Below are 14,774 nucleotides of genomic sequence, written 5' to 3' on the forward strand. Positions count from 1 at the left end.
CTGCATTATGTTTCGATACGCAATTAATTATTCGTTTATGAACGAATTGAGGAAACTAAGTTTTGTATCGAATACATTCATGATATGCTTAAGGATCCTATAACTGAAGGGCTATTACCCATAAGTCTTATTAAGAGAGCTCATAGACGGGTATTAATTAATAGTCGTGCGCAATTGCATATCGTACTATGAATGACTAAGTGTTAGTTAATTTTCCTCATCAGTTTGATTTTGTATGTCTCTAAGAATATGTCAAGCTAGCATAATGGCATATAGACAAATATAGTTACAAATCAAACAAAGGGCTTACGCGTATTTTGATCATGACGATTAGGTTTTAAATTAAGGCTATAGTATGATTAATGGGGGTCCTGAGTCGCATAATGATTCAACGGCTGTATTTTTCTGCTATAGTACTTGTTTAAGGCTAAAATGAGTGTTAACTCCTGATCAGGCTTATCTAATACTCATAGTAAATGATTACTCGGCCAAGTGGGAGAATGTAAGAATAAATAAATAATATATTTATTTATATATGGTCATTATAATCATTTACATTATATGGATCAAAATATATAATAATCCATTAAATAATTAGTTGGTAATTGTTGATGGGCCTTATTACCATTATTAACTAATTAGGGTTTCCTCCTGGGTGCATATATAAGGAGACTTATTTTGAGGTTATAAGGTTAGACACATAACCTAATTACTCATAACATCAAATCGACCTCCATCTCCATAACCGAACTCCCTTATTCGGTTTCTTCATCACCATCATTAGATTGCACCCTAAGGAGGAACCAAACCAAACTGACAACTATGTCAAACACTGTTGCTACATCTCCATCTGGATTCTCTGCTGGCTTGTGCTGATGCAATCAGGTATGTTTTCATGTTTTCCATCATGCCTAAACAGAACTGACCAACATGTACCCCATGATGAATCTTGAGAGATCATGTTTTAGTAACCAACCATTAATAAAGAAACAACAAAGTGATAAATGAATCTTCATATGGGTAAAAAAATGCCATCTTGGTTGATTTAAAGATCAACCATAGGATTCTTGGAGATAAACTTCAACATATTGAAATCTAATGACCTATTGAAAATCTTTGGAACACTTTGTAACTCTTCAATGATGTTTTTAAAATACCGTTTCAGCACTTCATTAAAATTGCCATATATGATTTAGGGTGAAGAAAGAAGATGATGATTGACGTATAGTAGGGAAACGTCTTCGTTCAATAATAAGCGAAGTGGGATTGATGATGAAATAGATTTGCACATTGATGAAATAGGGAATTGAAAAGACTATAATGCCCTCACATCGACGACACATGGGAAGATTCAACAAGAAAAATAGATGTTATTAGACGATGATGAGTATATGTGTTACTTGCTTGAATACCATTGGACTAAACATGTATTTTTTTAAAAAAAATGTACCAAATCTGCAATAAGAACTAGTGTGTTAATGATACACATGATAAAACAATTAAATCAATTTATTACTATTTAATAATTATTTTTTAACCTGTTGACGTAAAGTCTTTAGAGTTAAGTTCTTGTAAAAATAAACTAAACATACGAACCGTACGAATGGCACTTTTTGGCGGTGGCAATTTTGTAATTAAACATATAGTACAGTTTGTCTTTTCTCCTGCATTTTTCGGCGGTGGCAGCGGTGGCAATTTCGTAATTAAACATACTCATACAGTTTGTCTTTTCTTATTTCCTTCCTTTTTCAACAAAAACCATCATTTCAAAAAATCAGAGTCCGAAAAAACTTCAAAATGCTCTGATTCAAAGTCTCCAAAAATCTTCAAAAACCCTTCGATTCTTCCATTAGTCATGTCTACAAAAGGTAATTTCAACTTCAATGAAGCATTTGTAGGGTAATTTTGAATCAGTTTTTTTCTCAATCGTTATTCACCTGATCTTTTTTTTGGGTTTTTTTTTTAGAAAACACAGATGCTACAATAACGATGAAGGATAACAAAGAAAAAAAGTCTAAAACCGCTGATTCTGGTATTGATATTGATAATTTTGTTGCATTTGTAGTGTAATTTTGACTGAGTTGTTGACTGATACACTTTTAGGGTTAGTTTGATTTACTGTACAGTTGTTTTGGTTGTAGGGTAAATATTTTGCACCTGTAGGGTAATTTGGAGTGTTTTTTGATTTATTGTACAGTTGTCTTGGTTGTAGGGTAATTTTGTGCACTTGTAGGGTAATTATGAAATGAGTTGTTGCCTTATACACTTGTAGGGTAATTTTGTGTACTTGTAGGGTAATTATGAAATGAGTTGTTGTCTGATGCACCTGTAGGGTAATTTTGAGTGTTTTTTTATTTATTTGTACTGTTGTTGTGGTTGTAGGGTAATTTTGTGCACTTGTAGGGTAATTATTAAATGAGTTGTTGTCTGATGCACCTGTAGGGTAATTTTGTGCACTTGTAGGGTAATTATGAATGAGTTGTTGTCTGATGCACCTGTAGGGTAATTTTTAGTGTTATATTGATTTATTTGTACAGTTGTCTTGGTTGTAGGGTAATTTTGTGCACTTGTAGGGTAATTATGAAATGAGTTGTTGCCTTATACGCTTGTAGGGTAATTTTGTGTACTTGTAGGGTAATTATGAAATGAGTTGTTGTCTGATGCACCTGTAGGGTAATTTTGAGTGTTTTTTGATTTATTTGTACTGTTGTTGTGGTTGTAGGGTAATTTTGTGCACTTGTAGGGTAATTATGAAATGAGTTGTTGCCTTATACACTTGTAGGGTAATTTTGTGCACTTGTAGGGTAATTATGAAATGAGTTGTTGTCTGATGCACCTGTAGGGTAATTTGGAGTGTTTTTTGATTTATTTGTACTGTTGTTGTGGTTGTAGGGTAATTTTGTGTACTTGTAGGGTAATTATGAAATGAGTTGTTGCCTTATACACTTGTAGGGTAATTTTGTGCACTTGTAGGGTAATTATTAAATGAGTTGTTGTCTGATGCACCTGTAGGGTAATTTTGTGCACTTGTAGGGTAATTATGAATGAGTTGTTGTCTGATGCACCTGTAGGGTAATTTTGTAGGACTTGTAATGTAATTTTGAATGTTACATTGATTTAGTGTACAGTTGTGCTTGTAGGGTAATTTTGTTGAACTTATAGGGTAATAGTTATCAATTAAAATATTGTATTTTGTATATTTAGTTTCTATAAAAAGGAGGAAAAGTCAGAGAACTCGCTCAAAATCACTTAAAAAATATAGCAATGATGCAACAAACCCTGTTTGCTTTGATGTTGAACAAATTGATGATGGACAAACATTAGCAGGTTAGAAAAGCTAAATTATGTAGATAAATAATCTATAGCAAATATTGCAATTGACGATTTTTTTACTCTGATGATGAAACAGAAAATATAGCAATGAAAAAGAAGGAAGATAGGAAAACACATCTTAAAAGAAAACAAACAACAGTTGTGATAGAGAAGGATGCTGCAAAACCTGTTGTGAAAGAGGATGCTGCGAAAGAAAAACCTGCTGTGAAAGAGAAGGAAGCTGCCAAAGAAACTGCTGTTGGGAAAGAGGACGCTGCGAAAGAAAAACCGGTTGTTAAAGAGAAGGAAACTGCCAAAGAATCTGCTTTTGTGAAAAAGGATGCTGCGAAAGAAAAACCTGCTGTGAAACAGAAGGAAGCTGCCAAAGAAACTGCTGTTGGGAAAGAGGACGCTGCGAAAGAAAAACCGGTTGTTAAAGAGAAGGAAACTGCCAAAGAATCTGCTGTTGTGAAAAAGGATGCTGCAAAAGAAACTGCTGTTGTGAAAAAGAAGAATGTTGCAAGAGAAAAAACAGTTGTGAAGAAGAAGGACGCTGGAAAAGAAAAGCCTGTTGAGAAACAAGACGCTGCAAAAGATAAAAAAGTTTGTGAAGATGACACTCGTAAAAGAAAGCAATTAGACTCACAAGACGATTTTGAGTCTCCAGTTAAACAGTTGAGAACTTCAAAATCTACACCGGTAAAAACTGCTATGGAACATAAATATAGTAGGAAAAAAAAGAGGAACAATAAAGATGAGCAAGTTTGTGAAAAGGGGAGTGGAAAAAGAACAGAAGTGGATTCTCAAGACGATTTTCAATCCCCTATTAAGACCAGAAAAAGAACACCTCAGAAAGAATTGCCACAAAGGAAATTTGTAGAATTCACTAGAAATACCCTACACATGAAATGCAAGTCATCTGGTCTATTGGATGCTATAAGTTCACTTTCGGATGAACAAAAAAAAGCTGTGAAAGAAATGGGGTTTGAAGCTTTACTTTCACTGAAGATAAATTTTGTACCAACAATGTTAGGATATTGGTTGGTAATGAACTACGATGAAGACAGGCAAGAGATCAATACTGGAAATCATCGAATAAAAATAACATCAAAGTTAGTAGAAGAATGTCTCGGAATACCAAGGGGTAAGATTACAGTGCTTGAGAAGAACAAACCTAGAAAAGGTGTTGGTGAGAGAGTTGATGAATTTAAGAATCAATTTGATACCACGAAAATCAGTGTGATAAAAGTGATTGATCTGATAAAAGAATCTTCACAAGCAGGAAAGTTATTCAACACAAACTTTCTTGTTGTGGTGAATACTTTGTTAGGAGAAACAACACAGTCAACAACAGTCAACCAAAGGTTTATAATTGGTATTGAAAACGATTCAGAAATACCAAATATGAACTGGTGTGGCTACATGCTCGAATGTTTAAGAAGATCAAAGAAAAAGTGGAAAGGAGGAATTGATCAATTCACTGGCCCAATAATATTACTTGCGGTATGATAATTACTCTGTTAATTAACATATGTATTATTTGACAACGGATAAATATCATATATTGTTATTTGTTATAATTCTGTTAATTACCCTACACATTGGTATAATTACCCTACTGATAAGATCAACTGTTGTTATTTGTTTTAATTCTGATAATTACCCTACACATTTAAATAATTACTCTACTTATAATTTGTAAATAATATAGCTATTTTTTATAACTAATTTAATTTAAAACTTTTATTTCGTTAAATTAATGGCAGGTAATATTCGCACATTCATACTTCAAGAGGCACAAAAAAACAAGTTTTAAAGTTGAAACACCAGCAGTGAAGTATATCACAACGGAGCTACTCAACAACTTGCAAAAACATTTCTACAATAATGGCCCATTGACAGACGATGAAGAAACCGATGACGATGTAGAAATGAATGAAAATCCGAAAAGTGTTGAATCTGATACGGCAGATAAAAGCAAAAAGAATGTTCAAGTTTCAAATGTTGAAGAACCTATTGGTGATAATACAAATGAAGAAGGTCGCAATGAACCAAATGATGATTTCACAACATCATGTATGTAATTTCATATAATTACACTATTATGCAATCAAAAGATCAAAAAAAAACTATTTTAACCAATTGTTGTTTTACTTGTTCTATGTAGTGCCTTCTACAAGACTGTCCGATTCAACTTTTGACATCAATAAATTTGAGATTGGAACGTCGACGCAAAAGCTTTTCAATTATTGTGCTACACCATTACAAGTATCTGGATTATCATCCTACTTAGGCCCTGATTATAGATCAAATGAAAAGGTAATAATTACTCTACAAACAAAAACTACGCTATCAATTCAAATAGTTACTATACTTATATATTTTTCATTGTGTAGCAATGGTTGATTACTCTTGAAAACCATATGGAAAAATTTGAGGAGTTAAAAGAAGTAATTAATCAAATGGTGAAGGAGGGAAAATCAAAGTTTCCATGGAATCAAAATGTACAAGACATGTGTAAGGAATGGGAAGCCAAATATCCGTTGAGTCAAAGTACAAATGATGATACTAACATCATCAATTTGGATGAACCATCAATGGAAAAAGTTGATGAAGAAGGTACATATTTACACTTGCTTTATAAAATAGCTATCCTACAATTAACATATAGGCTTAACATATATTGTTATAATTCTGTTAATTACCCTACACATTGGTATAATTACCCTACTGATAAGATCAACTGTTGTTATTTGTTATAATTCTGATAATTACCCTACACATTTAAATAATTACTCTACTGATAAAATGAAATGTTATTTGTTATAATTCTAATAACTACCTATCCTACAATTAACATATGTATTATTTGACAAAATTGAAGGTGTCTTTAACAAAGAAGCAGAGGTTGAACAAACAATGAAATCACGTCATGAAGAAAGAAGTCTAAATGATGGTGGGCTAGAAGGTATAATTACTCAACTAATAAAAATCATATATTGTTATTTGTTATAATTCTGTTAATTACCCTACACATTGGTATAATTACCCTACTGATAAGATCAACTGTTGTTATTTGTTATAATTCTGATAATTACCCTACACATTTAAATAATTACTCTACTGATAAAATGAAATGTTATTTGTTATAATTCTAATAACTACCTATCCTACAATTAACATATGTATTATTTGACAAAATTGAAGGTGTCTTCAACAAAGAAGCAGAGGTTGAACAAACAATGAAATCACGTCATGAAGAAAGAAGTCTAAATGATGGTGGGCTAGAAGGTATAATTACTCAACTAATAAAAATCATATATTGTTATTTGTTATAATTCTGTTAATTACCCTACACATTGGTATAATTACCCTACTGATAAGATCAACTATTGTTATTTGTTATAATTCTAATAACTACCTATCCTACAATTAATATGTATTATTTGACAAAATTGGAGGTGTCTTCAACAAAGAAGCAGAGGTTGAACAAACAATGAAATCACGTCATGAAGAAAGAAGTCTAAATGATGGTGGGCTAGAAGGTATAATTACTCATATATTGTTATTTGTTATAATTCTGTTAATTACCCTACACATTGGTATAATTACCCTACTGATAAATTGAAGGTGTCTTCAACAAAGAAGCAGAGGTTGAACAAACAATGAAATCACGTCATGAAGAAAGAAGTTTAAATGATGATAAGAATAAAGATGGTGGGCTAGAAGGTATAATTACTCAACTGATAAAAATCATATATTGTTATTTGTTATAATTCTGTTAATTACCCTACACATTGGTATAATTACTCTACTGATAAGATCAACTGTTGTTATTTGTTATAATTCTGATAATTACCCTACACATTTAAATAATTACTCTACTGATGAAATACGATCAACTATTACAGGTGATAATGCTTCAAAAATAGTTGATGGTAATGAAGGTGATGATGGTGAGAATGAAGTTGCTGAAAACGATCAACCAGAACAAGGGACAACGGAAACATTACTAAATGAAATGGTGATTAGATTGCAAGAAACAGAAGAACAACATTTAAAGGATCAGTTGAAAGTAAATCCTATTGAAGGTGAAAACGAAAACAAAATACAGTCAATTCTCGACACATTTCCATTTCTTCAAGTACCCATCACCCAAGAATCAACTGAAAGCCACACTACCCCTGAACAAACAAAAGAAAAGAGAATAATTAAGCCAACTTCTGCATATAAATCACCTTACGTTAACCGGAAAGTTGAACTTGGAACAAAGCTGAGTGATGATGAACAATTGATAGTAGATTACATATTTTCTCCAGTAGATGAATTGTAAGTACTATTTTAGTAGTTTGCAAATGTTGTTCATATATCTTATTAATATTCTATCTTTTTTAAAACAACAGGAAGTTTGTATACAAGTCAGTTTATGGGACAGATTCAATCAAAGTGGTTTTTGAAGCAATGTTTGATGGTATAAAAATTACATCAGTCCTCATAGACAATTGGGCCGAAGTGCTAAACAATGAAGAAAAAATGAAAAGCCGGTATTCTCTTAGTAGGTTTTTTTGCTCATCGCTTCTATTGGTACGTTTTCAGACTTACTCTTTTATAAATTGTTTTGCTATTATGTAGATTATTCTGTTTGTGCAAAGATTCATTGTTATTGTTATATTTCATACAATTACTCTACCTATAGCTATAATTACTCTACAGATAAGAACAACTGTTTTTATTTTTAATAATACTGATAATTACCCTAGACATTGATATAATTACTCTACTGATATTATTTCTACAAAAAAAAAATTACTCTACAGATAGCTATAATTACTCTATTGAAATATCAACTGTTGCGATTACTTTTGATATTGTGAATTTACAGTTAAAGGCTCATTATGCACCTACAACCACCGATGAAGTTCGACTTTTGATGTTCACGCAAAACTTGGATCAATGGCTTGAACAGTTTAAGGTCAAATCGATAAGAGATTTCGACCTCCTGTTTTTCCCCATTTTAGCTTCAGAACATTATTACGTCCCGTGTTTCAATCTGAAGACTTCTAAAATTGTGTTGATCGATAACAGCAAAATGGGTAAAAAATTCCATGATAGATATCAAGGGATCCCTAATATGTTGGTATGACTAATAATAACTTTACAGTTTTACTAACATATTTTATTTTTGAGAAACTAACATATTTTATTTTTGATATATTGTAGAGAAATGCATTGTGTGACTACCTTGAGCTGAAGAAGATTAGATTCGCCAAAAAAACACTAAGAAAGGCAATCATCAAAAGATTGGAAATGCCATGGAGGACAGAAGAAAACTACATTGATTGTGGCATTTATACAATGCGCCATATGGAAACTTATTTTGGTGAAGAAAACTGGGATTGCGGCTTCTTATCAAATGAGAAATTTCATAAACCTCAAATTTCTGAGTTGAGGAAGAAATTCTTGACCAAAATGCTGTTGTCAGAAATCAACACCATGAAAGATGATCTTATAAAGCATGCCCTTGAATATGAAAAGATGGATGATAAAGTTAAGGCAGAACATCAAAAAGATTTGAAGGAAAAGATGGATCAAAGGCAAAAAGACTTTGTTTGAATGTTTGTTTCAATTTGCAGTTTTAAACTCATGTTTAATGTTTGGATTTAACTTCTAGACGTGTGTTCTTTTTTAATATGTTTGAATACTGTTGAACTTTATTTTAGAATATATTTTGTTTCACTTTATGCATTATGATAATTATGCTTCAGATTGATATAATTACTCTACTGATAACCACAACTGTTGGTATTGTAATAATTCTGATAATTACCCTACACATTGTTATAATTACTCTACAAATTGAAACAACTGTTATTATTTGTTATAATTGTCATAATAACTCTTCTTCTTTGTTATAATTGTGTTATAACTGTTGGTATTGTCATAATTCTGATAATTACCCTACACATTGTTATAATTACTCTACACATTGATATAACTACTCTATGGATAAAATCAACTGTAGGCATTGTTATGATTCTGTTAATTACCCTACACATTCATATAATCCAATAATTACCTTACACATTGAAGAAGAATATTAAACTATAATCCAATATAAAAAAACACTGCAAAATCCAAAAATCCTTAAGATCAATTAAAGTTTACAAAATTTCAAAAATATAAAAAGCTATTTATCTGTAGAAACTGCACCCTCTACAACTGGACGAACAAGTGCACTGCATGTTCGAATATCATGACCCACCATCCCACATACCTTACATCCTCGATGCCTTTTCCCCATACGACTAGCTGCTTTCTCTTTTTTGGATTTAATTCTCCTGTGTGATCCACGTCCCTTGTTTCTAATACCAGGAGGAAGTTTAACAGTTGATGTTGATGGTAGATTATATCCAAGAAGAGAAGCCATCATATCTTTTTTTTTAAAAACCAGCCCAGTCTTACTACTCTCATCTGCCTTTTGAATCATTCCTTTCAGTTCATCTCTAATCTTGATCAGTTCTTCATTATTTGAAAAAAATCGATTACAAAGGCATTCACTAGCAAGCATAATCTCGCGAACAACCTGATTTGCCTCATCAATATTGACATTCGAACTATCTTCCGCAAAAAAAGAACAATTGGCTCTATTTCTAACTGCTTCCCTTATCCAACGCCTCAAAATGTACTTTTCAGGAATTTCTTCAATTTCAAACATTCGAATGACAAGGAAAACATGTCGACATAATAACCCGTATTGCTCAAATCTTTTACAAGAACACGAAGCAGAAAATTCATCATCAACTTTAGCTAATACCTGTCAAAATTTAAAAAAAGATGATAATTACCCTACATATGAAAAAAATTACTCTACTGATATATTCTATTTACAATAACTCTACTAAGAGAATCACAGTTTGTATTGTTATGAGATTTCATATAATTACCCTACAAGTGCACAAAATTACCCTACAGGTGTATAAGGCAACAACTCATTTCATAATTACCCTACAAGTGCACAAAATTACCCTGCAACCAAGACAACTGTACACTAAATCAATATAACACTCAAAATTACCCTACAGGTGCATCAGACAACAACTCATTCATAATTACCCTACAAGAGCACAAAATTACCCTACAAGTGCATCATGCAACAACTCATTTCATAATTACCCTACAAAGAGATATAATTACTCTACTGATACATATGAAATCAAAAAAAAAAAAAAATATTACCTCAAAGAACCCATTTCCAAAAGCCGAAATATCTCTAATAAAGAACCTTGCATTCTCTCCTTCTTCTTTGACATTAACTGAAAAACATTTCTCAAAACTAGCAAGGATCTCTTCTTGAACATCAAAAAATATGGCCCTAGTATACAACTTATGAGCATGTACTTCAAGAGGAGAATCAGTCCAATTATCATACTCAGTATTACGCGTATCATGATCATTTTTTCGATGATTATATCTTTGAGCTTCAATTGCCATATCAAAATGACTAAAAAACTCTACAAGAGTCAATTGCGAGTTTGAAACACTACCAAAAAATTGATTTTCACTTTCAGACCTTGAAGTAGTACGCATAAGCCCTGACATAGGTTCATCACGATAAAAAGCAGGAATCCACATCGATCTTAAGTCAAACATACTTTCTAACCAAATATTCTGTAAAAGACCAAAGTCATGAATTATTTCTTGCCATTCCTTCTCAAACATTTCAGGTTCAATTGCATCTGTCCACACAATATTGCAAACACGACGTTTAAAAGTATCATCATTACACAATACATTCCCAACCTGTAAATAAATAAATGATCAATTAATAACTGCACACTTACTTAATTTGACAAAACAGTTACTTAATTACTCTACATTACTTAATAATTACCCTATGAACATAATTACTCAACACTTCCTCCACTACACAAAATTAGATAATTACTCTACAATAATAAATAATAACTCTATTCATATAAAGCAAGAAATAGATAAATTACTTAAATAAAACAAAAACTTTAGACATAATTACTTTACTTAACTCATGATCATAATTACTCTACACTAAATTCTACAGCCAAAATTACTTAATTACTCTAAATAAGTTACTCAAACTAACCTTATCCGCTACTTTCTTCATAATATGCCACATACATAATCGATGTCTACTATCCGTGAAAACAGTTTCAATTGCTGCCTTCATAGCGGCATCTTGATCCGTAACTACAACCTTTGGTTGATGACCAAATGCATTCAAAAAACATGTCAATAACCACACATAAGACTCAGTAGTTTCTTTTGCAATTAGACCAGCTCCAAGATTCACATTATGAAAATGATTATCAATGCCAGTGAACGGAACAAAAACCATTTTGTATCTGCCCAAAAAAATAAAGAATAAATAAGTAAAAAAAACTAATAATAACATTAAAAATCATAAAATAAATAGACTATAAACTTACTTGTTCGTTTTGAAAGTTGCATCAAATGATATTACATCACCAAAAACCAAATAATTCTGTTTAGAAACTTCATCTGCCCAAAATAACCCTGTCAAACAACCATTTGAATCTACAGTATATTCAAATGAAAAATCCCGCAGATATTCTTTCTTATTGGTCAATCTTTGAACAATCATTTCAGCGTCGTATTCTCCAATGAAACAGTTTAAATCTCTTTTAAAATTCTTGCAGTCCACAGCAGTTGCACCAACCTCTTCAAAACCACCATATTCGGTCCTCATGATGTTAAATGACTTTACAGGACCTAGGTTTAACGTTGACAAAGAATATATTCTCTTTTGTTTCATAACCGTTAAATTCCTTGATGACGGAACAAATTGCATATCTTCTTGAGAAATCAAAGTATGATTATGTTGTTCTACAAACCTATATAGATTATACGATTTGCCATCATCAGAATATAATGCAATATGTGCATTACAACCCGTACGGATAGAGGGCCTATTCCTACCCTTTCTTGGCTTTTTTCCATCTTTAACAACTTCTAGAACTCCATCAAACTTCTTAAATGGCTTATGACCCTCCTTTGAACATGTATAGTACTTATATGCAATGAAACCATTTTTTTCAGTTTGAGACCCCTTCCTTACACAAAATCCTCCTTTCTTGGCATAAATTTGATAAAACTCATATGCAGCATCCAAAGATGAGAAAACCATGCCAACAACCGGTGTTATAGAAGAAGGTACACTAGGTTTGAAAGTCCTTTCAGTAGAAGGCGACAAACGCTGAAAACCTGAAATTATACCTTCGATTCCAACATCTGAAATTAAAACAAATAAATAATTACACTTTAAATTATAAATTACTATACTGATGTATAATTACACTACAGATATGCATAAAATTAAAATAACTACACATAAATTATAATACTGATGGAGCAGTCCAACTACTACAAAATTACCCTACAACCACAACACAGTACACTAAATCAATATAACCCTCAAAATTACCCTACAGGTGCATTAGACAACAACTCATTCATAATTACCCTACAAGTGCACAAAATTACCCTACAAGTGTATAAGGTAACAACTCATTTCATAATTACCCTACAATTGCACAAAATTACCCTACAACCACAACAACAGTACAATAAATCAATATAACACTCAAAATTACCCTACAGGTGCATTAGACAACAACTCATTCATAATTACCCCTACAGGTGCACAAAATTACCCTACAACCACAACAACAGTACAAATAAATCAATATAACACTCAAAATTACCCTACAGGTGCATCAGACAACAACTCATTCATAATTACCCTACAAAGAGCACAAAATTACCCTACAAGTGTATAAGGCAACAACTCATTTCATAATTACCCTACAAGTGCACAAAATTACCCTGCAACCAAGACAACTGTACACTAAATCAATATAACACTCAAAATTACCCTACAGGTGCATCAGACAACAACTCATTCATAATTACCCCACAAGTGCACAAAATTACCCTACAAGTGTATAAGGCAACAACTCATTTCATAATTACCCTACAAGTGCACAAAATTACCCTACAACCAAGACAACTGTACACTAAATCAAAAAACACTCAAAATTACCCTACAGGTGCATCAGACAACAACTCATTCATAATTACCCTACAAGTACACAAAATTACCCTACAAGTGTATAAGGCAACAACTCATTTCATAATTACCCTACAAGTGCACAAAATTACCCTACAACCACAACAACAGTACAAATAAATCAAAAAACACTCAAAATTACCCTACAGGTGCATCAGACAACAACTCATTCATAATTACCCTACAAGTACACAAAATTACCCTACAAGTGTATAAGGCAACAACTCATTTAATAATTACCCTACAAGTGCACAAAATTACCCTACAACCAAGACAACTGTACAAATAAATCAATATAACACTAAAAATTACCCTACAGGTGCATCAGACAACAACTCATTCATAATTACCCTACAAGTGCACAAAATTACCCTACAGGTGCATCAGACAACAACTCATTTAATAATTACCCTACAAGTGCACAAAATTACCCTACAACCACAACAACAGTACAAATAAATAAAAAAACACTCAAAATTACCCTACAGGTGCATCAGACAACAACTCATTCATAATTACCCTACAAGTACACAAAATTACCCTACAAGTGTATAAGGCAACAACTCATTTAATAATTACCCTACAAGTGCACAAAATTACCCTACAACCAAGACAACAGTACAAATAAATAAAAAAACACTCAAAATTACCCTACAGGTGCATCAGACAACAACTCATTCATAATTACCCTACAAGGGCACAAAATTACCCTACAACCAAGACAACTGTACACTAAATCAAAAAACACTCAAAATTACTCTACATCAGCGACGTTGATTTGTGGCTGATTCTACAAAATACAATCAGCTGATGTGAAATTATATCAATTCTAGAAATAAAAATAACACAAACCTTCAAAATTAGAGTTCAAATGTTCTTCAGCCATTGATGATAAAAACAACGAAACGATCAATAGAATAGAATTGGGGACATTGATTTGTAAGTATGTATGATTTGAGATGATGGAGAATCGTACTAAACCCTAAATAAAAACAGATCAGGAGCGTTGATTGTAGGTTGTACGATTTTAGAATGAGAAAAAAGATATTTGCATTATTACAATATTGCCACCGCCCCTTTTTTTAGTTTCCCCCCATTCGTACGTTTAGTACGTTTAATTTATTTTTATTTGATCTTTAGCCAAAGTCTTTATACCACCAAGTTAAATTAGCTAGGAAAGTAACTACAATATAAATCCATCAAACGTGTATGGAACATTGTTGTTTGCCTAGTCAATTTGAAATCGACAACTTCCCTTAACAAACAAAATGTTCATAAGTTATAAACACTTGATTGCATTTTAATCTTTTAAATTATTTAGTAATGTTTTTTCCAACAA

General features: G+C 32.1%; 3 protein-coding genes across 3 annotated transcripts; 2 read left to right on the forward strand and 1 right to left on the reverse strand.

Annotated features, from left to right (window-relative positions):
* The first annotated feature begins 1,855 nt into the window (after positions 1 to 1,855).
* LOC110944028 lies at positions 1,856 to 7,645 on the forward strand. The gene is made up of 11 exons (XM_022185753.2): positions 1,856 to 1,868; positions 1,967 to 2,032; positions 3,205 to 3,327; positions 3,410 to 4,815; positions 5,079 to 5,388; positions 5,480 to 5,631; positions 5,709 to 5,931; positions 6,520 to 6,603; positions 6,774 to 6,857; positions 6,943 to 7,041; positions 7,224 to 7,645. The coding sequence occupies exons 1-11, from the start codon at positions 1,856 to 1,858 to the stop codon at positions 7,643 to 7,645; spliced, it is 2,982 nt and encodes a 993-aa protein (XP_022041445.2).
* A 713-nt stretch (positions 7,646 to 8,358) lies between these two features.
* LOC110939425 lies at positions 8,359 to 9,013 on the forward strand. Its single transcript, XM_022181046.2, has 2 exons — positions 8,359 to 8,449; positions 8,533 to 9,013. Exons 1-2 carry the CDS (start codon positions 8,402 to 8,404, stop codon positions 8,923 to 8,925), a joined length of 441 nt encoding a protein of 146 aa, XP_022036738.1. The 5' UTR covers positions 8,359 to 8,401; the 3' UTR covers positions 8,926 to 9,013.
* A 486-nt stretch (positions 9,014 to 9,499) lies between these two features.
* LOC110944029 (protein FAR1-RELATED SEQUENCE 5-like) lies at positions 9,500 to 14,321 on the reverse strand. The gene is made up of 5 exons (XM_035976127.1): positions 14,288 to 14,321; positions 11,775 to 12,597; positions 11,432 to 11,690; positions 10,549 to 11,112; positions 9,500 to 10,126 (listed from the first exon to the last, which is right to left on the reverse strand). Exons 1-5 carry the CDS (start codon positions 14,319 to 14,321, stop codon positions 9,500 to 9,502), a joined length of 2,307 nt encoding a protein of 768 aa, XP_035832020.1.
* Between the last annotated feature and the right edge of the window lie 453 nt (positions 14,322 to 14,774).

The sequence above is a fragment of the Helianthus annuus genome, chromosome 8 (genome assembly GCF_002127325.2).
Source record: "Helianthus annuus cultivar XRQ/B chromosome 8, HanXRQr2.0-SUNRISE, whole genome shotgun sequence".
Lineage (NCBI taxonomy): Eukaryota > Viridiplantae > Streptophyta > Magnoliopsida > Asterales > Asteraceae > Helianthus > Helianthus annuus.

Bases quoted from the DNA above. Each gene is read 5' to 3' on its own strand.
- LOC110944028 (XM_022185753.2), top strand. The intron at 4,816-5,078 runs GTATGATAATTA...AATTAATGGCAG, and splicing joins GCCCAATAATATTACTTGCG to GTAATATTCGCACATTCATA. The intron at 6,604-6,773 runs GTATAATTACTC...ACAAAATTGGAG, and splicing joins AAATGATGGTGGGCTAGAAG to GTGTCTTCAACAAAGAAGCA.
- LOC110939425 (XM_022181046.2), top strand. From the start codon at position 8,402: ATGGGTAAAAAATTCCATGATAGATATCAAGGGATCCCTAATATGTTG. The intron at 8,450-8,532 runs GTATGACTAATA...GATATATTGTAG, and splicing joins AAGGGATCCCTAATATGTTG to AGAAATGCATTGTGTGACTA.
- LOC110944029 (XM_035976127.1), bottom strand. From the start codon at position 14,321: ATGGCTGAAGAACATTTGAACTCTAATTTTGAAG. The intron at 12,598-14,287 runs GTTTGTGTTATT...TTTTAATTTCAG, and splicing joins TTTGAACTCTAATTTTGAAG to ATGTTGGAATCGAAGGTATA. The intron at 11,691-11,774 runs GTAAGTTTATAG...TTTTTTGGGCAG, and splicing joins GCAACTTTCAAAACGAACAA to ATACAAAATGGTTTTTGTTC.